The sequence below is a fragment of the Centropristis striata genome, chromosome 6 (assembly GCF_030273125.1).
Source record: "Centropristis striata isolate RG_2023a ecotype Rhode Island chromosome 6, C.striata_1.0, whole genome shotgun sequence".
Taxonomy (NCBI): domain Eukaryota; kingdom Metazoa; phylum Chordata; class Actinopteri; order Perciformes; family Serranidae; genus Centropristis; species Centropristis striata.
The window spans coordinates 35794733-35818279 of NC_081522.1; the positions used below are offsets into that span (position 1 = coordinate 35794733).

General features: G+C 37.2%; 2 protein-coding genes across 2 annotated transcripts in view; one reads left to right on the forward strand and one right to left on the reverse strand.

Moving 5' to 3' along the window:
• Positions 1-143: 143 nt before the first annotated feature.
• On the reverse strand, positions 144-14875 carry cep41 (centrosomal protein 41). Its single transcript, XM_059336116.1, has 11 exons — positions 14785-14875; positions 13194-13257; positions 12723-12770; positions 10393-10454; positions 9698-9767; positions 9436-9580; positions 6432-6598; positions 5885-5952; positions 5676-5790; positions 5368-5574; positions 144-2142 (listed from the first exon to the last, which is right to left on the reverse strand). The coding sequence occupies exons 1-11, from the start codon at positions 14815-14817 to the stop codon at positions 2015-2017; spliced, it is 1107 nt and encodes a 368-aa protein (XP_059192099.1). The 5' UTR covers positions 14818-14875; the 3' UTR covers positions 144-2014.
• A 167-nt stretch (positions 14876-15042) lies between these two features.
• poc1b (POC1 centriolar protein B) overlaps positions 15043-23547 on the forward strand; it is a 73840-nt gene continuing 65335 nt past the window's right edge. Inside the window, exons 1-9 of the mRNA XM_059334334.1 lie at positions 15043-15678; positions 16465-16549; positions 17038-17209; positions 18053-18232; positions 19298-19405; positions 20030-20145; positions 21204-21337; positions 21480-21548; positions 22390-22542. Coding sequence (XP_059190317.1) covers positions 15655-15678; positions 16465-16549; positions 17038-17209; positions 18053-18232; positions 19298-19405; positions 20030-20145; positions 21204-21337; positions 21480-21548; positions 22390-22542 — 1041 coding nt within the window. The 5' untranslated portion in view covers positions 15043-15654. The remainder of the gene's footprint in view (positions 15679-16464; positions 16550-17037; positions 17210-18052; positions 18233-19297; positions 19406-20029; positions 20146-21203; positions 21338-21479; positions 21549-22389; positions 22543-23547) is intronic.

Genomic DNA, 23547 nt, shown 5'->3' on the forward strand with positions numbered 1-23547 from the left:
TTTTTATCCAGTTATCTACCTGATAACACCAGCCCCTCTCTAAACAGGAGATTAAATGAAAAACTCGTGACCAAAATAAATCACTTTTACCATTTTTCTGTCAACATTTAACAACTCCTATTAAATCAAGAAAACAATTCTGATACAGCAAACAATTAGACACTTTATTTAACATTCATTTGCAAACAAAATAATGTGATCAGATCGTTAATGTGAGTTAAGACGGACTGAAATCACAAATAAAAGGCCGTGGAGTCGTCCAAGTTTCCATTAATGCACTTCAGAGCAGATTGTGTGAGTGTAACCAGAGAAAACTGACCAAAAACATGAAATAAGTCACAACAAAAAAGGACAAAAATGAGCAATACTGTTTCAAATGAAGTGCTGCTGGTAGTTTAGTTACAGTCATTCCCTTCTTTTAGTGACACTGTGGTTCTGTTAAAGTTTAACTGTGTGTGAAGGCCTCAACTAATCAGTTAGTGTGATCACAAGTTACAGTACTTAAATCCAAACACACACTAAAAAAGAAAACCACAGTCAGTAAGAGCAGAAGCAGATAAAAAGGTTCATAAAGGCCGTTAACGTACGTCACATTATGGAGAAAATTACAAAAATACAGCACAGCTTTTTCTTAATTTCACAAGCTCTGTAACAGTATTTATATTAATTACATCTCATGTAAAACACAGCAGATCCTTCATATCAACATCACATAAATCGCAAAAATAAAGTAAGTCTTTTAGGAATGCCATTTAAGAACTGACGTGATTTTTTTGGGGGACATAATATTTTTTGAGCAGATTATTCACAGAATTAGGTGATTTACTATACAGGTTCATTAGCTGGATATTAATGGGAAAATTAATTTGAGTGCAAAAAGATCCGTCAGTTTTCTCCCTTCACAGATGAGGCACTGTGCAAACATTCAAATATACACCACTTATTAAATATTTAAAATTAAAAAAACAGCATTAGAGGGGAAAATACTTCAGTTCGACAGGTGAAGATGAAGAATAAGTTTTACACCAACATGAAATTTCTTTTAATTTCATACTGTTGACCAGCGTTTATTACTCTCCCAAAGTGTGTGTTTCATTCCCAAAATCCACATTAGAGGTAGGGGCGTCAGAAATGTATGTTTATATTTGTGCATGTATATACATATATACAGGTGCATCTCAGTAAAACAGAATATCATAGAAAAGTTTATTTATGTCAGTAATTCAATTAAAAAAGTGGAAATGACACATTATATAGATCCAGATTATATAGGTACAGGGAGGAAGAAGGGCTTTAAATGACAAATTATTTATGTATTTGTTTATTTAATCTATTTATTTTCTATTTTTTTGTAAATATGTATTATGTAAATATGTATGTTTAGGAAAAAAAACGTTAATTGAGTAGTGGTAGGTTTAAATAAGCATATTATGCTTCATCCTACTCGTTTACGGACATGTTGCATTCACATTATAGGTTTTTGTTTTGACTATTGCTATATTTGTTTTGATTATTCTCATTGGATTTGTTTGTTTTTGAGTTGACTTTGTTGTGTTACTCGCACATGTTTGAAAAATAAAAAAGCTAAACTGAACTGAATTACACACAGAATGAAACATTTCACGTCTTAATTTATTTAATTTCTTCTAATTATAATGATTATGGCTTACATTTAATGAAGACCTAAAATTCACCGTCTCAAAAAAATGTTGATATTACAAATGACCAGTTTTAAAAAGTATGTTTAATATGAAAATATTGGCCTCTGAAAAGTATGTCCATCTATATGACTCAATACTTGGTTGGAGCTATTTGACTTGAACTACTGGAAGTAATGGACTTTTCAATTATATTCTAATTTACTGAGATGCAGCTGTAAGTTGCTGTAATATTTCCTTTCCTGGGGACCAGAGACGAGAAAATGTGACCTGAAATAAATTGACTTTGTGTTGGAGGTATGTCTGTTTGTGTATGTCAGTGTGGTTGAGAGTGAGTGTGTGTGTGTGTGTGTGTGTTATTTCCAGGGTCTGCTGCTCTGGACTCTGGCGCTGTCTCTCCCCGCTGTAGATGAACTCTGTCGACTCCGAGCGCTGGACGCTTTGGACTGGGAGCTGCTGGACGACATGCGGCTGGACATACGGCCTGCAGGGAACACACACACAAACAATTTTGCCGATATTCGATTTTTTACAACTCATTTAGCCAATTACCGATACCGATATTTTTTCCCCGCATAACTAACACCTAGCCTGGCTAACACCAGACAAATCTCAAATGAGATTTGGTCTGGAAACCAACCATTCATTTCTCCGTAGAGGAGGTGTGGTTTACGATCCTCCAGAGCCGTTTATTGGACGCTTAGAATGTCTATCAAAGCGTCTGTAGGTAGCTCTTAGCCAATCAGATCAGTTATACCAGATGACGTAGTAGAGCAACAGAAATGAATGTTTGTTGTGTGTGTGTCTGTGAGAGAGTGTTGCTTGCTGCTTTGCTCCTCCAGTTCTCGCTTTCTGCAAGATTATTTATTTTCACGCTTTATTCCCCCTCATGTCATTCAGCCACACACATCCACTGATTTTATGGGCAATAAACAAGCTGCTGCGGGTCTCTCGGTGGCTCCGCTATCCCCCGGCTCGTAGCCAGATCACCACCACTACAATAGCGGGGCTAATAGCTACCGCTAACGCCGTAACGGTAGCGTAGCGCTACCGCTATTAGCCCAGCTACCATAACGCCGGTGATCTGGCTACGAGCCGGGGGACAGCGGAGCCGCTGAGAGACCTTTCGCCTTTCAACTTTTGCTCTAAACTATTTAAAACACCGTCTACAGATAAAGAGAGTTTCGCGTCTACAGCAGCCATGTTGGATCCGTAAGAAAACTACAAGCTTCCGTCTGCCGAGTAGTACGCGTCATCGTCTTGCCGTCCCTCCCCGCTCTGTGATTGGATCCCTAAAACAGGGCTAAGAAACCTCTCTGGTTGCCAGACCCCTTGGCAGTTCGAAATGAAATCGAGCGCGCAAGGCAGTATGGGTACCCAGGCTAACTAATACCCACAATCAGGGCAAATTTGGCCAATTTCCCAATTGCCATAATAAGTAAACATAACCTGTGTTCACTGGGAACATGTGAAAAGTGCAACTGAACAGCAACTTCCTACTGGCACTGCACTTGTGTTTTAAATTGCACATGTAGAATAAAGTGATTCTGACAGAAATGTCACTATTTTAAACTTTGTTTTGGTTACTTTACAGATCGGAATGTTCTTAATCTACAGTCATGGAAAAAATTATTAGACCACACTTCTTTTCTTCAATTTCTTGTTCATTTAATGCCTGGTACAACTAAAGGTACATTTGTTTGATATCTGATATCTAGACATTGTCCATGGTTTTCTTCATTATAACCAAAATCCTTACCAAGAAAACCATGGAAGATGTCTAGATATCAGCTCTTAAATTAAACTATTTTCCGCTATTTTTGTTGTTATCATTATATTTGTCCAAACAAATTTTAAAGGGTCTAATAATATAATTTTCTGTCTAGTATTTAACAATTAGTTGTACCAGGCATTAAAATGAACAAGAAATCGAAGAAAAAGGGTGGTCTAATAATTTTTTACATGACTGTATGATATGTTCAAGGACCGTCAGAAAGTTCAAATTCCAACAATGATGTCTGTTTTTATAGTTTCTTTCTATGATACAAATTGTATTTTTGGTGATTGTTTCGAGAAAACACGTTTTAGGATGGATGAGTTTGGGTTCAATCTGACTGATGACAGAATTTCATGGTGAGAATTGAGCAAAAACACCAGATTTCAATCATTCTGCACTATTTAAGTCACATCTTGTGATCCAGACTGAAAAGCCTGGTCTGCAACACCTGATTTTATGGCTCCTGTTTTTTCCTAGAAAGGACGTGATGATGATGATATGCAACTTCAAGTTTGTGGGAAAGTTCCTGGAAGTGACTATGAAATCGGGTTTTACTTATCAGGAAACATGGAGACAGTGTTCCCTTTAAACGTTTACAGTTATTTAAACCTGATCAATTCAAGCGTAACCTACAGAGCATTTCTGTTGAGCAGGTCAGCTCAAACAAATCAGTCACATGCTGAATAAAGTTTCCAATACCACAAAAACATATGATAAGTACACGTGACTGATTGTCTGTGTGAAATCCAGAAATGTATCATTTGATTTCTTGGTTTCAAATTGAGCTATTTATTGACAGCCAAATCACAAATTCACTGCAAAAAAGGGGGTCTAAAAACCAGATAAAAACACTAAATCTGAGGGAAATGATCTTGCTGCATGGACAGATAATTTCACTTGACAAGATTTATTGAATTAAGATTGTTAAATCTAGAAATAAGCATGTTGAACACTTAAAATAAGAAATTAACTCTTAAAACAAGATCAATTATCTAACACTTCTAAATCTAAGTTCTTTTATTTTGGTAAGAACCAAATAATGTGCAGTGTTCAAATGTAATAGGGCATTCAAAGATATGCATGTTAATATGGATCATTTGCATTGCTTTGGTATTTCTTATTCTTTTATTTTGTATCTTTTTTTAGACAAGTCCGTAATGGGTTTCTACCTCACCTGCACATGTATTTTATTTTGTATTTATTTTTTCCTAGTACTTTTCATTTGAATGTTCAAATACAGAACCAAATAATTAATATAGACCTAAAAATAATTCATTTAACCCATTTAGGCCTAAAACGGCTGGAAAAAATGCCTGTAAAACCTCTTGGCGATTTTAAAATAACCCCCTAAAACCTGAAGTTTTTCTGTAAATTCAACAGAAGTGTCAACGCTTCCTACTAAATAATTGATTTTTCAGCCTCTGTAGCAGATAGAAATGAAATTCAATAAGTATTTGAGAGCTTATAGTCGTTATAATCATTTGTTTTTAAGTCTGGATGTGACAGAGAAGTCTTGCTTTGGTGCTTTTGGTGACTCCTGAGAGTTAAGAGCAGCTGATGTCACTGAAATGTTATCATATTGGCACATTAGTCTTTATTATTGTCAAATTCCGATAGTCAATAGTGCAACATTCCCACATGTATTCTGATGCATTTCATTGGCCAAGAGACCGAAAATAGGTGGAAAAAACTACAAATACTACAAAACGACGTATCTGCTTTCCCGGCCTTAATGGTAGAATAACGCAACAGCGCCCCCGGTTTTAATGGTAGAAATGCGGTAATGCTTTCCTGGCTTGAATGGTTTAATTTGGTTTAAATGGATACTTTTTTTGAACAAACTGCTTATAAGCTCAACACAACTAACCAAACTGAAATAAAGAATAAATGTTGCAGAACTCTGGCTCTTAATAATCAGGTTTTGTGTCTTACTGCTGGAGTTGCTGGGGATGAGGATCTCCTCCAGCTGCTCCTGGATCTTTGTCAGCTCGTCTGCTGTGAACCTCCACCTCTTCTCTGCTGCGTGTGTCGGCGCGGAGCTCTTCTTCCCCTTCGATGACGTGGGAGACGACAGGCAGGACGTCGGGATGGAGCCCGTCGTCAAACCTTCCGGAAACCTCTGAGCGATCACCTTCAGACCTGGAGGGAGGACAGCAGAGAGAGATTAAAGATCTTTACATTCATCAGTCAGACGTACAGATGTTTGTTTACTCTTTCAGCAGGTAGACTTGATATTTTACCTCCAGACAACATAAACAGATTCTCAAACCCTCGTTCACACATGACGGTGGCCGCCTGGCTCGCTATCCTCTCGTCCTCATCGTACATGATGATGATCTTCCCTGCTGAGTTTTTCTACACAATCGGTTGGTTAAGTTTAAACCTTGAAAAAAAACACTTCACACATCACATTTATTCTGTTCCATGTAAAAAATGTGTTGAAGGATACATATTCCAGCACGTCTTTGGTGTAGGGGTTCATAGTCCGAGACAGCATGGCGATGGGGAAACTGTGCGCTGCAGGAGAGAGAGAGGATTAAAAACAGAAACAGATATTTGTTGCATGAGAAGCTTAACCTCTTACCGTTCAAAGAGCTTTTTGGTGGTTGTGGGCAGTGGATGTTTAGGGGGAGATAGCAGGTCAACAATAAATGCCACATAGAAGTGGTGAACATTATCTGAACGCTGTGAACCTGAAGATTAATTTGAGATGAAGCTCAGCACTGCGTCAAAAATATATAATAAAAAATGACGTCATTAATTATTTATTTATATAATTTGTGAATCAAAAATATCTTTAAAAATATAGAAAATATTATTTTAACACAAAACAATGAATTGTGCCTCATTATGGCTATATTGTTCATTCATATAAAAGTGAAATATATTTAGTTTAATAAAGTATGTCCTTATAATCTTCACAGACATAGTTTAGACTGTCTTCATGAGAATCACCCAGCAGGTTAATGATCGTGCTTCATGTTCCCTCCACCCACCGCTGATGATGTGGCAGCGGTCGTAGTCGTCGCGGTCCCGTACGTCCAGCAGCAGGTAGGGGCTGTCGGGGTACGGCCGGTCGGCCGGCTCGGGGCTCAGCACCGACTCACTCTCTGTCTTCTGATGGTTCCTGTCCAGGTTCAGCTCTCCCACACCGCTGATCACACTGTGAGAGGTAAGAGATTAGAGACTTTTATATCTGTGTGAGAAATATGGGCTTCTATGTAAAGGTATTGGTTAAATTAATTTTATTGGGGATCGGAGATAAAATTCTACACAATATGGCGCCCCTTTATGAGAAACCCTCAACAACAATTTCTCCCTTTTACATTTTTTTCCTCCTATTTTTATTTAATTTTATTATTACTATTAATATTATTACTACTACTACTACTATTATTATTATATTTAATTTAATTTAATTGTTTCTTCCATGTACTTCATTCCTTTGGTTATTTTTTTTTTTTACTCACCCTCAACAATAATTTCTCCTTTTTTATTTTTTTTTCCTCCTATTTTTATTTAATTGTGTTTTTACTATTAATATTATTACTATTACTACTATTATTATTATTATTATTATTATTATTATTATTATTATAATATTTTATTTTTTATTTTATCCGGCATAATTTCACCTAGAGACTCCATGTAAACTTTAAACAGTAGACACAAGTCTTGTGTATAGGTGTATTAATCCACGTTTCGATAGGTCATATAGTTTTTTATCAATCCCTGTTCAATGACCATGATCATTTTTGGAGAAATTCTGAGATTATAATGGGTGTGTATTGCACGGAATGTTCGTGTCAGAGTGTGTGATGTCATCGCTCAGAGTGTAGAGAGAGAGGTAAAACTGTCAAAAAATAAATTTTAAAACTGCGCTCCAGGTCGCAAATTTCACTCTACAGAAATAATTTATACATAGAAACGTAGGAAAATTTGTCTTCTCACTCACAATCCTCTGGTAAAGCTGTCAGAGTTATAGTTTGGGCGTACGACGCACAGATGCGGCACCAACACCACCAACAGCCTCATTCCATATTAAAAACGCAGAGAGATATTTGAAAAAGGGAAGATGGAACAGTTTTTTTAGATCACTCTAACAAAGCTATTTTTTAATTTTTCTGAAAAAAAAAAACATATGTAGACGTTCAGGAAGAACTCAGGACGCTCAAAGTAAAGTCGAATCAATGATAGGTATTATGGTTTTGCCAAAAATGCTTTCTGTTCAAGGCCAGAAATTCCAGACCACCTCTGGCTGCTGTCACTCTTTCATTAACAGGTGGTATCAGTTAATTCTGTTGATTGCTTTGATCCGATTGCCTTTGATCTTTGATGTGATTAGAGTTACAGATACACACACACACACACACACACACACACACACACACACACACACACACACACACACACACACACACACACACACACACACACACATGCGCATAAGCACGCACACTCCTCACACATGCATACACCTGCTTCAAACACGCACACACAGGTAACTTTGTGATTTTAATTACACACACAGGTAACTTTATGCGATTTTCGCTACACACACACAGGTAACTTTATGTGATTTTAATTACACACACACACACACACACACACACACACACACACACACACACGCACACACGCACACACGCACACTCCTCCACATACATGTTTCTCTCTCTCTCTCACACACACACACACACACACACACTTTGAGGTTAAAGGGCATAGTTTGAAATCTCTGAAGAATCTCATCATAGTGTACACACACCGGCAGTAGCCCCCGTGGCCCTTTCAAAATTTCCCCAGAGGAAATTTTCTAGTTGTTATTATTATTATTATCATCATCATTATTATTATCATATTTTATTTCATTTCATTTCATTTATTTTTTTCTTCCATGTATTCCATATTTATAAAAGAGGCATCCTTAATTCTGACAACAGTACTGAATTTGGTTCTGAAAGCAGGAATGGGTTGATTTTGCGGTGTCGGACCAGTTACAGGACCTAAAGGAAAAAGTTTCACTGCAGCATTCAGGATCTGAGGTAAACACTGCAGAAGAACAACTCTGTCCCCTTGTGCAGGTTTACCCCTGCTCTACTTTCTGTCCTCCCCACCAGGTGAAGGTGACCTAAAAGCTGCGTCCCCCCGGAGATGCCACAGATAGAGTTACACTCCTGGGGTTCCTGTTGGAGCCGGAGGGGGGATTAAAGGACGCAGGTGACAGGAGGAGACGATAAGGACATAATGAACGAGGTTATTGTGTTGTATACAGCAGGTGGTGGTTTGTGGGACAGCAAGATGTCTCAGGGGACAAAAAGTGGACGTACAGTATGTTGAGTGCAGATGTAGATAGAGATGGAGGGTGTGGGGTTACAGGTGGGCTGCTGGTTCAGGCTGTGGTTGTTAGATGGTGTTTGTGACTCACTATGATAGTGTGTGATAGTCTGTGCATGTCTGTTAGATAAGGTATAAATAACGCCATTGCTGCAAAAGTTAAATGGTCATAAACAGCAACAAAGAGCTGTTTTTTTACACTGTTTCTCTATATAAGGCCCTAACCCTAGCAAAATATTTTCTTGTACCTGACATATTTTGCTATATTGGCCTTATATAGAGAAACAGTGTAAAAAATTATATCAGTAGGCCTAATGAACCTCTTCAATAAAGCAAAGAGCTGTACGTGTTCACAAGAGGAGCAGCTGCAGACTTCATTGGTCAACTGCCCGCTGTCTGAGAGCAGCCTTAAGTTACTACATGTGAGCATTTACAGTCATAGAAAAAATTATTAGACCATCGTTTTCTTCAATTTCTTGTTCATTTAATGCCTGGTGCACCTAAAGGTACATTTGCTTGGACAAATATAATGATAACAGCAACTCATAAGAGTTTAATTTAAGAGCTGATATCTAGTCATTTTCCATGATTTTCTTGAAAATACCCAAAATCATTATCAAGATAGCTTGTCCACTAAACTATGAGTGTAACACTGTACAGTACCTCAGCAGTGTTGACCTGGCGGTGTAGCAGATCTCACTGTTGTCTCCTGCATCCTGGTGATCTGAGAGCGGTGAAGCCTGCTGGGAGCCGTTGGTGTGTTCAGAAAGACTCTCGAGATCCGCATCAGACACCACGGACAGACCGTCTGTTAACCAGCCGGGAGCAGGAGATCAACAGATTGTCACCTCCATGTTTCTTACTGTATTTGACTAAACATTATTTGTATTCAGTACAAATAACGTTGAATGAATTTGTGAGTTACCTTCTGGACCGTGTGATCCGCTGTCAATGTCACTCTCATTCAGATCTGATACAGAGGCGACCTGGAGGATCTGGTGTGAAAAACAAGTTAAGATATATAAAATGATTGCACTCTGGAAAGAAAATGCAAAGGAATTTAAAGTAAATGAGACATCATCCTAGAGCAGGGATGGGCAACTTAAATGCTGGAGGGGGCCACAATTTTTCATCCACATATAGGACCGTGCACTTCACCAGATATGATGAAACTGCAATTTTAAATATGTTTACAGTGCAGCAACTTAACATATTTCATGCTCAAATGCATGTATAACAGTATAAATAGGAATATAAAAGGTTTGCAGCAAATAAAAAATAACCACTTACTGGGATTTTTTTTTTTCAGTGCAAGAACAGCAGACCAACATTAATGCAAGAAGTAATTTTGTGCATTTTTACACTGCACTTCACATCATTTCATGCTCAAATGCATGTAGTTGTACTGAGGGCCACTTAAAGTGAAGGTGCGGGCCGTATGGGGCCTCCAGTTGCCCATCCCTGTCCTAGAGTCTGTAAATAAAGTTAACAAACCAAGCTATTTTTAAACTATGCTCTGTAAATGGATCAGGGTTTCTCGCTGCAAAAACTGGATTTTCCATTAAGTACAACGTATCAAACTTGTTACAGTATTGCAAGGAAATAAACATTCATACTTACCAACTGTGCAAACGTTGTCACCTTTAACCGCTTGAAGATTTCATCTTTTCGATACCTGTAATCTGAAAAAGGGGAAGAAAATCTAAGAAATATTGTAAAAAGAAAGGATCCCTATAGTCCTGATTACAGTGAGGAAATAACTTATTTAGTATGGCTGCTGTAGCTGAAGATATAAATTTTGCACCTTTAGTCAAAAAGTCTGACCATTGAACAGCATGCTGCTGTAATTCACTAATTCACTTATTCGATTAATTGAACAATAATCGATTATTAAATTAATCGTCAACTATTTTGATAATTGAATAATTGGTTTGAGCAGTTTTTTAAAGACAATACATCTAAATTCCCCAATTTCAGCTTCTTCAATGTGAATATTTCTGGTTTCTTTGTTCCTTTATGGCAGTGGACTCAAACTCAAATTACCTGGGGGCCGCTGGAGGCAGTATCAGAATGACCAAAAAAAGACACAAAATTACTAAAAAAAAGACACAAAATGACCAAAAAAGACACAAAATGACCAAAAAAGACACAGAATTACAAAAAAGTCACAGAATTACCAAGAGACACAAAATTATTTAAAAAACAAACACAAAATGACCCAAAAAAGACACAAAATGACAGAAAGAAAACTAAATTACTTAAAAAATTAAGAAAATGACCAAAAAAAGACACAAAATTATTTAAAAAAGACACAAAATGACCAAAAAAGACACAAAATTATTAAAATGACACAACATTTTAAAAAAGACACAAAATTATTTTAAAAAAGGACACAAAATTATTAAAAAAAGACACAAAATGACAGAAAAATAAATAAATTACTTAAAAAAGAAACAAAATGACCAAAAAAAGACACAAAATGACCAAAAAAAGTAATTAAAGGGACCTTCCACACACAACACGGTAAAGTGCCATTCTTATAAAACTCACATTAAACTTTCATATCAAGGTGGGGGCCACAAAATATCATCACGAGGGCCGCAAGTTTGAGCCCCCGGCTTTATGACAATAAATGGATTATCTCTTTGGTTTGTGGACAAAACAAGAGATTTGAGGACGTCATCTTGTAGTTTAGGAAACACCGATTGATATTTTTCAACATTTTATTGACCAAACAACTAATCAATTAATCGTTTAAATAATCGACAGATTAATCGATAATGAAAATAATCGTTAGTTGCAGCCCTATAATTCACACAGCTCACCTGGGTCTGGCAGGTCCTCCTGCTCCTCATCCTCCTCTAATGCTCCAGTAAAGCTCAGCTCTACTCGGTCTGTTTTCATGCTACCAGCCAGCCAAAGCTGCCACTACTACACCCAAACCAGGCCGCTCAGACAGTTTTATCGCTGCTGTTAATACTGCTATTATCCACGGTGTGACCTCACTGGCTCACACTTTCTCAAAGACCCCTCCTGGCACCTGACCAGCAAAGTCCCCATAGTCTGTGTCCAGTCACACAGAGGAATAATTGTTGACAGCGGTACAATCCTCCTTTGGAGAGTGAAGGAATCAGTGTCACTTATCGCTGAGAAATCAGAGGACGGGTCGGCACTAAACTATCACGGTCCACAAAGGACTTATTTCACTGGGAAATATCAGCAGGGTAGAACTTAAGGAAGATCCTTGGGAAAATAAAGTGCCATGTTGGCAAATCCTACCTTAAGAGTACAACAAAAGTCCTCATTCTCATCACTCTGAGAAAAATACCCTTATTTTACTGTAATTGAATCATGTGCGAGTTTACACAATCCTGCCAAACTGGGCTATTTGAGCCACCTGCTCACATTTGGGCAGAATGGAAAGTGTTTACAAGACGCCAGTGGTGGACAGAGGCTCTATTCTGTTTGTTACTGGGTCGACACTGTGATCCAAGCTGCTGAATGTGTCTGTGTGAAAGTGTCTTTTAGTAAGATGCTCATGCCTATAGGGAACCCAGTGTGGATTGTGATTGAAGTTAAAGTGTGAAAGCCTAACTGTGTCAAAGTGATTCATAATCAAACACCTTCAATAGATTCAGGCTTCAGGCTTTAATTTTCACTCTGACATGAAAATTACATTTAGTCATCACCCTTGCAAGAACATGCAAACTTCTAAAACCTGCAACACTCTTGCTATTAATCAAACACCTCTAACAGATTCAGGTTGCAAGTTTTTGTTTTCATTTCGACATGAAAATTACTGTTTAAGTTTAGAAGCTCGGAAGCTGTAGAACATCTGAGATATATGAGTTCATCACACAAAGTTCATACAGTAGAGTAGAAAGATAAACCACAACTAGCAAAATTTGCATAACTGAGATGATCTGGCAGGCATCAAATGAGTTACTCACTTTTTTTAATATCTTCCAGTCTTTCCAGATACTTTGAAAGGCTGGATCCTATTATATAAAAAACGACAGTGGCATTAGACAGACAGACAGACAGACAGACAGACAGACAGACTTTAGTAATACATAAGGTAAAATTTTTGTGTTACACAGGCATAATCGGGGTAATATCAGCAGGTTATCGTCCTGTTTCTTACACAGGTGTCTTACAGAGGAACATAAAACATAGTTAGATGGAATTAACATATAAAATGACATAGAATAAAATTAGAACAAATAAGAAAATGCTATACGATGTATCCAAAATGAGGATAATTGAGGGCAAAACTGCAGTAGTGCAACTTAATTGACCAGCATTATTATATGATGTGTGGTGGGCTGTCCTCAGTGGAAAGCAGTTTAAAACAGTTCTGACCAGATATAATAAAGCATTTATAAATAATTCTATAGCAGTGTAGTGCATAAAACAGATACCTGTGTCCAGCCTCGTTTTGACATGTTGATACTTTTCGTTTTTCGGGATCCTTTTTTTCATGTACTGGGAGGAAAACACAGCCAGGGGTTCTTGTTAGTTGTGTGACCAGAAACAAGACTGAGTATCAGCTTCTAATAGCAGTTAATAGAGATGGGTCGTTTGACACTGAGACTGACACAAAGCCTGTTTCACTCTTTTGAAGCAGACTGGTTGGAAACACTGTGTTGAGGCTTGTATCAAAGCTCTGTGATCATGTGACCGGTGACATTTGAGGCTTTGTATGTCACAATGAAACACCCGAAGTGAGTTGAATGATTTGAATCTTTGGCGTTGCTTCATTCGTTAATAGGAGACGCGAAATGATCGGTGCCCCCCCCCCCCCCCCCCACACTTCATAGTGTTACAAGAGATCTTCAATTACATAATTCCCTCATGTACACAAACACTTCATTTTCACACTGTATCAGAAGCACAATATTCACTTTTTTTCATATTGTGGCACAAGGAAGTCCTTCAGAATCATTCAAACAGAAGTACTTCTACATTGTTGAATTTTAATCTTTTCATTCATTAGTAAATTGACATTTCAAAGTGTTGTAACACTTTCATGTGAGAACAATGATTCTTAGAAAGAAGACTGATATTACTGCTTTTGTGTTGGAACTGGAATCAATAAGACTTGTGAATCATTTCATCACACTGTTAAAATCATCGCCTAAGTCATTTTTTGTCAAAATTGTTTTTTTTTGCCTAAACCATCTCCTCATGACATCCTCAGTTGATCAAATCATGTGATTTTAGCCCTTTAAGATAATGGCCTATGTCAAGTGTGTGACTTAAGCAGATTTATTATGCCTGAGTCAAAATAAAATGTGACTTAGGTAATTTTTTGAACATGCCTTTGTGACTTTAGCAAGACATGGTAACACTTTATTTTGAAGGTGTCTACATAAGAGTAACATGAGTGTGTCATAAACATGACATGGGATGTGTCATGAACATTAATGACACTTTGAAGTAACATTAATGCTCATGATACTTGTCATGTCATGTTTCTGACAGGCTTGTCAGGCTCCTTTTTGAGTGAAATGATCAATAAATGTCATATGTTACACTTCTGGTCAAGTTTTTTGTGTTTCCTGCAAAACTTGAAAAAATTAGTTAGGCGATGATTTTTACAGGGTGACGATTTGGAGGTTTGTGGCTGCTATAATTGCAGCTGACCACTAGAAGTCACTGGTTGGGTCTGTCTGTCTGTCTTTGAGGCTTTCAAGCTTCAAATCTTTTTTCGATACAATCAGGAAGAAGCCTCAAAAGCTTCACAAGGCTTCATCCGCCCATCTCTAGTAGTTAGCTAAGTTATTCTGCAGGTATGATAGATTTTAGAAAGAGCTGACGGTGTGAGTCTTACAGGTGCACTGTGGTTGATATGGTGACTTAACACTGACCACAGCTAACAAGCTAGCATGTTGTGATAGCTACATTTGTTTCTACTGGCTATATTTACAGTACACGTTAGTATCTATGGTTTAATATAATCAGTTAATAAGTAAATTTAACAAGTAAAGCTGTCATGTAAACTAACGTTACCTCCAAACTGCCGATGCTCCGCTGCAGCGACATCTTTTCAAACCGAAATACCAAACATCAACTTCCAAGTTTAACAATCTCGACGCTGATTGGTCAGTTGCCTTTCCGCGGGCCAATCAGAGACGCCGACACTGCGCTGCTTCTCATGGCAGTTTTCATATGATATGGCCTGGCTAGTTGCTTAGCAGCGAGGGACGCTCCACCTTAATGACAACGCTGAGTTCACGTTACGAAGACATAACCGGACTATTTTATTTAAAGGTCACAAAACAAAATTCTTGACTCGTTAGCAGCATTTTGGATGTAGTTATATGTCATGAAGTTGATCGCTATCAGTCAGCAAACACTAACTTGGCATTCTTGCGTTGACTTGTTTTTGTTTTCTGTTTTTATTTGTTGTTTACTGACTTATATTTGGCTGCGGACTTCTCCTTTCGAACCAATATGCATAGCCTTACTTAACTGGATGAACCGACTCATTTTCCGGTAGTTTACTTTTCTTTTTTGCATCCTGCATGGTATTTTCAAGTCCTGGATTGAATTTTCATATCGAATAATGGTATTTACTGATTTTCGCATGTTTCATGAATGCAGCACCACTCTCTTCCCTGCCACCAGTTTAAGCCACAGGTGGCCAGTTATTAGCTGAATGAAAAACGGGTTTTGTCGGCCTCTTATGCAAATTTAATAGTCAGTTTTCCTTTAAAGTTCCCAAAAGCCCTAGTCAGCTAACGATAACGGATTGCTAAAGGATTGCTGAGCAGAAGACGTGATATCTGGGCTCGACAGGTCAGGTCTGAGACAGTAAAGGCGCACAGTTTGACAGACATGGAGGCTCAACTTTCACTCTGACAACATCTTTATTTACAAATGCCCACGATGGCGTCTGTTATGGTAAGTACATTTTTTGACACTTTTGTATAGTGCTAATGACCATAAAAGGTGTTAATAACGTACTCTGGTGCTAACGGGAGCTGAGCTGAGTCGGCGAGTTTGATAGCTTTTCTGCTAATAGGATTTGGAGAGTGGGGCTGTCAAACTCACCATGGGTCCTTCTTGTCACACCATAGTAGACTTTCTCGTTGGTATATAACGTTTTTAAGCTCTTCAGGGTTTGTACTAAGTGTAATATCTGTTTAATATTTTCCCTAAACACCATGTTTTGTCTGCTCAGGCAGTAAGCAGGGTCCCATAGGGAGTTACAGCCCAACCCTTCACTTACTAGCAACACAGCCCTTTGTAATATAGTCTAGAAAGTATTTAGGGATCTTGAGACTTGATTCAGCTGATTCTGACAAAGAGTGAAGTTTGTTGAACATAGTGGATGATTTTCTGTCAAATGCACACACTGAAGTGTAGCCTTAATACATAAAAGTGCTATTTTTCGACCATTTTGCTATCCACAGGACCCTTCTGATATAAAAACTTCTAATTTCAGTGTGTGTTTGCCCTCTGAGCATGTTCAGCTGCAACCTTTGTGGTTGACTTTTGTGCCTTGGAGTTACAGTAGTTTGGGGAAATTCACTTGTTATAATACTTCTTTACAATAACGTGATGTGAAGAACTAAAGAGTTATTTCAATTAGTGGTTTGCAGTAGCTAGTAGGTTAGATCTGTATGTCTATCAGTACAGGACCAGTCTTAAAGTTTCAGCTCACTGAAGCATGCATTGTCTTTGCAGGAGGATCCGACCCTGGAGAGACACTTCAAGGGGCATAAAGATGCTGTTACCTGTGCAGACTTCAATCCAAATCGCAAACAACTGGGTAATTTTTCACTCCCACCATAAACTTTTACAAATCCATAGATGCTATTTGGCTGTTTGTAGACAGTTACCTGTAATCATTTACCATGCTTTTGGCCCTTAACAAACACATATTGCTTATACATAATCAGTTTCAAATCTTTAGCGATAACCTCACAATTGTATATGCATGTATAAGTTACATGTAAATGTCTGGCTAAGTCTTGCTTTCTGTCACAGTGACATTTTTCATGCAACTTTGATGGTGCATATTCTTCCTGACAAACACATTGTCCTTTGCAGAAGTTTCTAGCTTCTAGTTAAACTAGAAGTTCATCTAGTGAGTCTCTGACCTACCAGAATGTTTGTAGTCAGATTAGTCAAATTTTAAATATGAGGCACATTTAAAGGTAAACAAAACAAACTAGGCAATCTTTATGTACTGTATAATATAATAGCCTCTTCCTTGGCTGAGTGTTCTTCATTTATCTTTCTCCTGTCTCTCTCTAGCCTCAGGGTCAGTGGATAAGTGCCTGATGATCTGGAATCTGGCTCCAAAGGCAAGAGCTTTCCGCTATGTTGGCCACCAAGATTTGATCACCGGGGTGCAGTTCTCCCCCTCCGGTAACCTGGTGGCCACCTCCTCCAAGGACAGAACGGTTCGACTCTGGACTCCTTCCATGTAGGCACAAGTCACTTTTTCCCTCATTTATTAGGACCTCATTGTTGACTAAGTACAATAAGTGGACCATAGTGTGAAATGATAAATGCAGACTGAAGCTCAGCTGTATTTGTGTTTGGGTGAAGCTGGTTTTAACCCTTTGGAGTTTGGGACTATTTTGTCGGTTTTGACTCCTTTTTCATTCTGCCTGTATAAATGACGTGTTGATATTATTGTTTTCAGTTTTATTTTTTTCATTTTGAATTACTGGATCAACATTTTGAACACACAAAAAAAACACAAAAAAATAAAATAAAAAAACACATAAAAACACACAAAAAAATAAAAAAAATACTAAAAAACACAAAAATAAAAAAAACCCCACAAAAACACACAAAAAACCCCCCATAAAAAACACAAAAATAAAAAAAAACACATAAAAACACAACAAAAACACACAAAAAATACAAAAAACACACATAATTACAAAAAACACATAAAAACACATGAAAACACACAAAAAAACAAAGAAAAACACAAATAAATGACAAAAAACACAAAAAACAGTAAACACAAAAGATTGCATTAAAAATGCTGAAGGCACACTGCAAAATTAGAAAAATCTCTATAACTACAAAATCATGTTACTACACTTGGTCAAGGTGTTTTTTTACCTTTGCTGAAAAAGAGTTGCTGCATTAAATTGGACATGGAAACTTGTGGAAAAGCCAAAACTTTAGAGTTCAGCTGACAGCAGGGCTCCATGCTGCTTCGTTTTACGTCGTGACGTCATGAAGAAGTCCTGCTCCGGCGCTTTCGTGGACTCCAGAGGGTTAAATCACTTGTATTTATCATGTGTTACAGGAAAGGAGAGTCGACAGTGTTCAAAGCCCACACGGCGGCTGTACGCAGCGTGGCGTTCTCCCAGGACGGACAGAGACTAGTGACGGCGTCTGACGACAAGTCTGTTAAAGTGTGGAGCGTTCACCGCCAGTGCTTCGTCTTCTCTCTCAACCAGCACACCAACTGGGTGCGCTGCGCCAGGTAACCAGCAGAGTCGTGCTGTAGCATGTCTGTGTGTGAATCTTATAGGTTACCTTAAATACCTCTTACCACAGAGCCACTTTATGAAATAACATCTTCCCCTTTTTGGCAAAGATTTGTCTAAGGACAAATAAAGTTACACATTAAAGTTGCTTTTTGCAAACCAAGATAATAGATGTGCCTTTGTTCGAAACATTTAAGCCTCTACACCATGGGTCTCAAACTCGCTGCAAAGTTTAATTTGAGTTTTTATATGGATGGCACTTTACCGTGTTGTGTGGAAGATCCCTTTAATTACTTTTTTTGGGGGTAATTTTGTGTCTTTTTTAATGATTTTATGTCTTTTTTTAATTTTATTTTGTGTATTTTTTTGGTCATATTGTGTCTTTTCTTTGTGTCATTTTGTGTCTTTAAAAAAATTATGTTGTGTCTTTTTTGGTTATTCTGTGTCTTTTTCTTTTTTCTGTCATTTTGTGTCTTTTTTGGTAATTTTGTGTCTTTTTTAAATAATTTTGTGTCTTTTTAAATAATTTTGTGTCTTTTTAAAATAATTTTGTGTCTTTTTGGTAATTCGGTGTCTTTTTTGGTAATTTTGTGTCTTTTTTAAATAATTTTGTGTCTTTTTAAATAATTTTGTGTCTTTTTAAATAATTTTGTGTCTTTTTAAAATAATTTTGTGTCTTTTTGGTAATTCGGTGTCTTTTTTGGTCATTTTGTGTCTTTTTTAAGTAATTTAGTTTTTTTCTGTCATTTTTTGAGTTTTCTAAGTAATTTAGGTTTTTTTGGTCATTTTGTCTTTTTTTTTATTTATTTTTTTAGCAATTTTGTGTCTTTTGGTCTTTTTGTGACTTTTTAAAAGTAATTTAGTTTTTTTCTGTCATTTTGCGTCTTTTTTTTAGTAATTTTGTGTCTTTTTTTGGTCATTTTGATACTTCCTCCCGCAGCCCCCAGGTAATTTGAGTTTGAGACCCCTGCTCTACTCTTTTACAGTCATGTGAAAAATCTGATCAAGATTGCCTGCAGTGTGTACTGAACATGTCATTTTTAGTATTTTTCCTGCTGCAGGTTTTCTCCAGACGGGCGGCTGATAGCGTCCTGTGGAGACGACCGGACCATCCGTCTGTGGGACACGTCCACAAAACACTGCATCAACTGTTTCACCGACTCTGGAGGGTGAGTTTTCATTTTCATTTTCATTTTATTATTTCTTCTTTTCGAACCGAAAAAAATAAACAACAACATAAACTACAACAGCGTAGGCTAGATGCATATACATATACATACTCACATAGGCACCAATAAACAGATGTACATAAACATATAAACATTTTCACACATACAGTATATATAGCCCTATACATATACATGCATCTGCCCCGTCTAAGTGATAAGATAGAAATAAGAAGTCCTACAAATGTCCTGTTATTCTTCTTGGCTTTTATCTCGACATTACTTTGAGTTTTTGTTTTAATTATAGCTTTGCTTACTGCAGTTTTGCTAGTTTGAGACATTTCATCAAATTTATTTTTTTGTGTGTAATTGTGCATTTGTTTTGTAATACAACAACTAATACATTTACAAACAGAAGAGTTAATAGGGTGAATGTAGCCAAAAAGTCACTGAATATATTCAGAAGTTTTAGAAAAAGGCCTTAAAATATGGATGTAAAAATAAATCATTTGAGTTGAGTCATTACTTTGTGTCTCCCATAAATGGCGCTGTTGTGTATTCTTTTAGCACAAGACTGTTTTAAACTGCTGCAGGTCACTGACTCTACAGAGTATTTTTGTTCTCCAGATCAGCAACGTTTGTAGGTTTCAACTCAAATGGAACCTGTATCGCCTCCTCCGGAGCTGACAGTTCACTGAAGATCTGGGACCTACGGACCAACAAGCTGATTCAGCATTATCAAGGTACGTCTACAAGTCACAGCTATAAAGATGCTGTACAGCTGCATCTCAATACATTAGAATATGATGGAAAAGTCCATTATTTCCAGTAGTTCAAGTCAAACAGCCCCGACCAAGTATTGAGTCATATAGATGGACATACTTTCAGAGGCCAACATTTCCATATTAAACATACTTTTAAAATTGTTTTTTTTTTAATTTTCATTTTTTTCTTTTGTCATACTCAAATTTTTTGAGACACTGAATTTTAGGTCTTCATAAATGTAAGCCATAATCATTATAATTAGAATAAATTAAATAAATGAAGACATGAAATGTTTAATTCTGTGTGTAATGGATCTATATAATGTGTTATTTCCACTTTTAGAATTGAATTACTGAATTTTCTATGATATTCTGTTTTATTGAGATGCACCTGTATGTATGTACATACACAAATATAAACATACATTTCTGACGCCCCTACCTCTAATATGGATTTTGGGATATTACACACTTTGGGAGGGTAATAAATGCTGGTCAACAGTATGAAATTAAAATAAATTACATGTCGGTGTAAAACTTATTCTTCACCTGTCGAACTGAAGTATTTTCCCCTATAATGCTGTTTTTAATTTTAAATATTTAATAAGTGGTGTATATTTGAATGTTTGCACAGTGCCTCATCTGTGAAGGGAGAAAACTGACGGATCTTTTTGCACTCAAATGAATATTCCCATTAAAATATACATTATAATTCACCAGCTAATGAACCTGTACAGTAAATCACCTAATTATGTGAATAATCTGCTCAAAAAATATTATTAAAGTAAAAAAATAAAAATGAATTAAATAAATGACGACATGAAATGTTTCATTCTGTGTGTAATGGATCTATATAATGTGTTATTTCCACCTTTTGAATTGAATTACTGACATAAACAAAACTTTTCTGTGATATTCTAATTTATTGAGATGCACCTGTATATTTAATTTCAAAGTCATCTTCTGAAATATCTTTCGCCAGTATCTCTGTACCAAGACTTTGTGTGTGTGACTCTGTTTTGTGCGTCTTGGATCAGTCCACAGTGCAGGAATCAACAGTTTCTCCTTCCACCCGTCCAACAACTACCTGATCAGCGGCTCCAGTGACAGCACTGTTAAGATCCTGGACCTGGTGGAGGGACGCCTCATCTACACCCTCCATGGACACAAGGTGATGCTACACCACATCTCTGTTCACACACAGACATCAGAGCCCTGCAGACACCATGCAGTCTGCACTCAGATTAATCCTTTATGTTGTTTGTCATTGTGCATTTTTTTTATTCAATAACTTTGTTTACTTTGTTTTCCAGGGTGCTGTAACCACAGTAGCCTTTTCTAGGGAAGGAGACCTCTTTGCCTCGGGGGGAGTCGACGCTCAGGTTGGTGTGACTACATACAGTTATGTACAGTTAATCACACAGAAAATGATGCCATAAGGCTAAAAACAATTCTTATATTAAAAGAAAAACCATAAGAGACAGAGCAGGAACAACCACAAGACATTCTTAGATATACAGGAAATAAAAGGTAAAAGGAGTTTTAAAAAAAGGAAAAAGTGGAGAAATAAAAAGTAGTGATGAGAAAGAAAACATTACATAAAAGCAAGTCTATAAAAGTGTTTTTTTTTCTCTGAGCGCCTTATCTCCTCGAGCAGCTCGTTCCAAAGTCGGGGCGCTCTATTGGGGGAAAGCCGGCTCACCTTTGGTTTTTAGTTTTGAGTTTGGAACGATCAGAAGATGCGGGTCGGTTAGCATGGAGATAATAATTATGTTAAATAACTGGGAGCCAGACCTAAAAGAGCTTTAAAAGTGATCAGTAAAATCTTAAAATCAATCCTAAAATGAAGATCCCAGATTTCTAGCGGTGGACTTGATGTTGGAGGATAGTGGACCGTGATGGTTTTGGAAGTGACGAATGGTGTGAGGAGGACTGAACAGTATGATTTCAGATTTGGAGTTATTGAGGTGAAGGAAGTTTCAGGCCATCCAACAGTTGATATCTTTTTTTTTTTCCATTCATTTTTTTTATTGCCAAAAACATAACCAAATACATTGCAGGCTTCCATTCCTGATGTTGGTGTGTATTTTTGAGAGTTGAATCTATCTACAGTTGATATATTTAAAACAGTCAATAGCCTGGAAGGTTACATTTTTACTTTCTGTAATAGAAAATCGGCTAAACTTTGGTCATAAAGGTCTTGCTGCTCCCTCGATCCCCTAGGTGCTGATGTGGAGGACAAACTTTGACTCTAAATGCTACCAGGAGGTCCTGCAGCAGCACAGCCGGAGGTCCAGCCCTGATCCCCCTCCCCACCTGACGGACATCCACCCCAGAGGACCTCACCTCCACCTCCCACAGCCCAGAGCCATTCAGGTCAGTTTTTCTAACTTCATGGACAAATATGTAGAAGCTTAAAGCTGGAGTGCAGGACTTCTACACATAAATGAACATCTGTCACATTCAAGCTGTTAGCCAAAGAGTTCTCTTAAAGTTGATCGCATTTGAACTCTTGCAGACCGCTGGTTTTAACTGGTTTTAACTGGTTTTAACTAGTTTTAAATGCTGAGAAATCGAAGCTAATGCTTTTTTCAAATTCTTCGGTGCCCTCTGAGATTATTCCTTCAATTTTCTACGGAGAACTGAAAGTGCTGCCTTTCTTGGCCAGGCCGCCCTTTTGAAAGAGGTCTCGATCTCAATGGGTTTTATCTGGTTGTGAAATAGGTGAAATAAAACAAATAGTTTTGCATTTGCATTTTTCTGATGCACCAAATCTTAGTTATGGGTCCTGGTGTTTAGTACTAGAACAGTGCAGAGAGTGTTCCTGGGGTTGGGAGAGATGCTGTGACTCACCTGCAGGCTCAGTTAAAAAGCACATGCTGACTGTGTTTGTGGAATTATTCTCTCTGCCAGGAGGGGGAGACAAACATTTCACACTGCAGGTTTAACCCTTTGATGCACAACATGGGACCAAAATGACTCATTCATCCAAATTTGATTTAAAATGAAATTACCTAATACTATAATAATAGTAATTTGTTTCAAATAGTTACTTTCCACACTCATACATTTAATATATTTAACATGTTTATGTATCATTTTGTCACACATACAGTGTATCTGGTAGGTATTCACGGCGCTTCACTTTTTCCACATTTTTTTATGTTTCAGCCTTATTCCCAAATTGATGAAATTAATTTTACAAAAGGGGTTTTTATTCAAAAAGTAAGAAATGAAAACAAAAAAATAGGATGTATGATGATCAAAAACACATTGATTTAGGAAAACCTGGAATACTGAGTGATGAAATTAATTTATTGCAAAGATAAGATATAGAAAATTATACAACTAAAAGTACACGTGTTTGGACAAATATAATGA

Coding starts and splice junctions, on each gene's coding strand:
- cep41 (XM_059336116.1), bottom strand. CDS start 14,817: ATGTCGCTGCAGCGGAGCATCGGCAGTTTGGAG. Junction 5,575..5,675: donor TCTGTTTATGTTGTCTGGAG/GTAAAATATCAA, acceptor TCCTCCCTCCAG/GTCTGAAGGTGATCGCTCAG. Junction 2,143..5,367: donor CATCCCCAGCAACTCCAGCA/GTAAGACACAAA, acceptor TGTTCCCTGCAG/GCCGTATGTCCAGCCGCATG.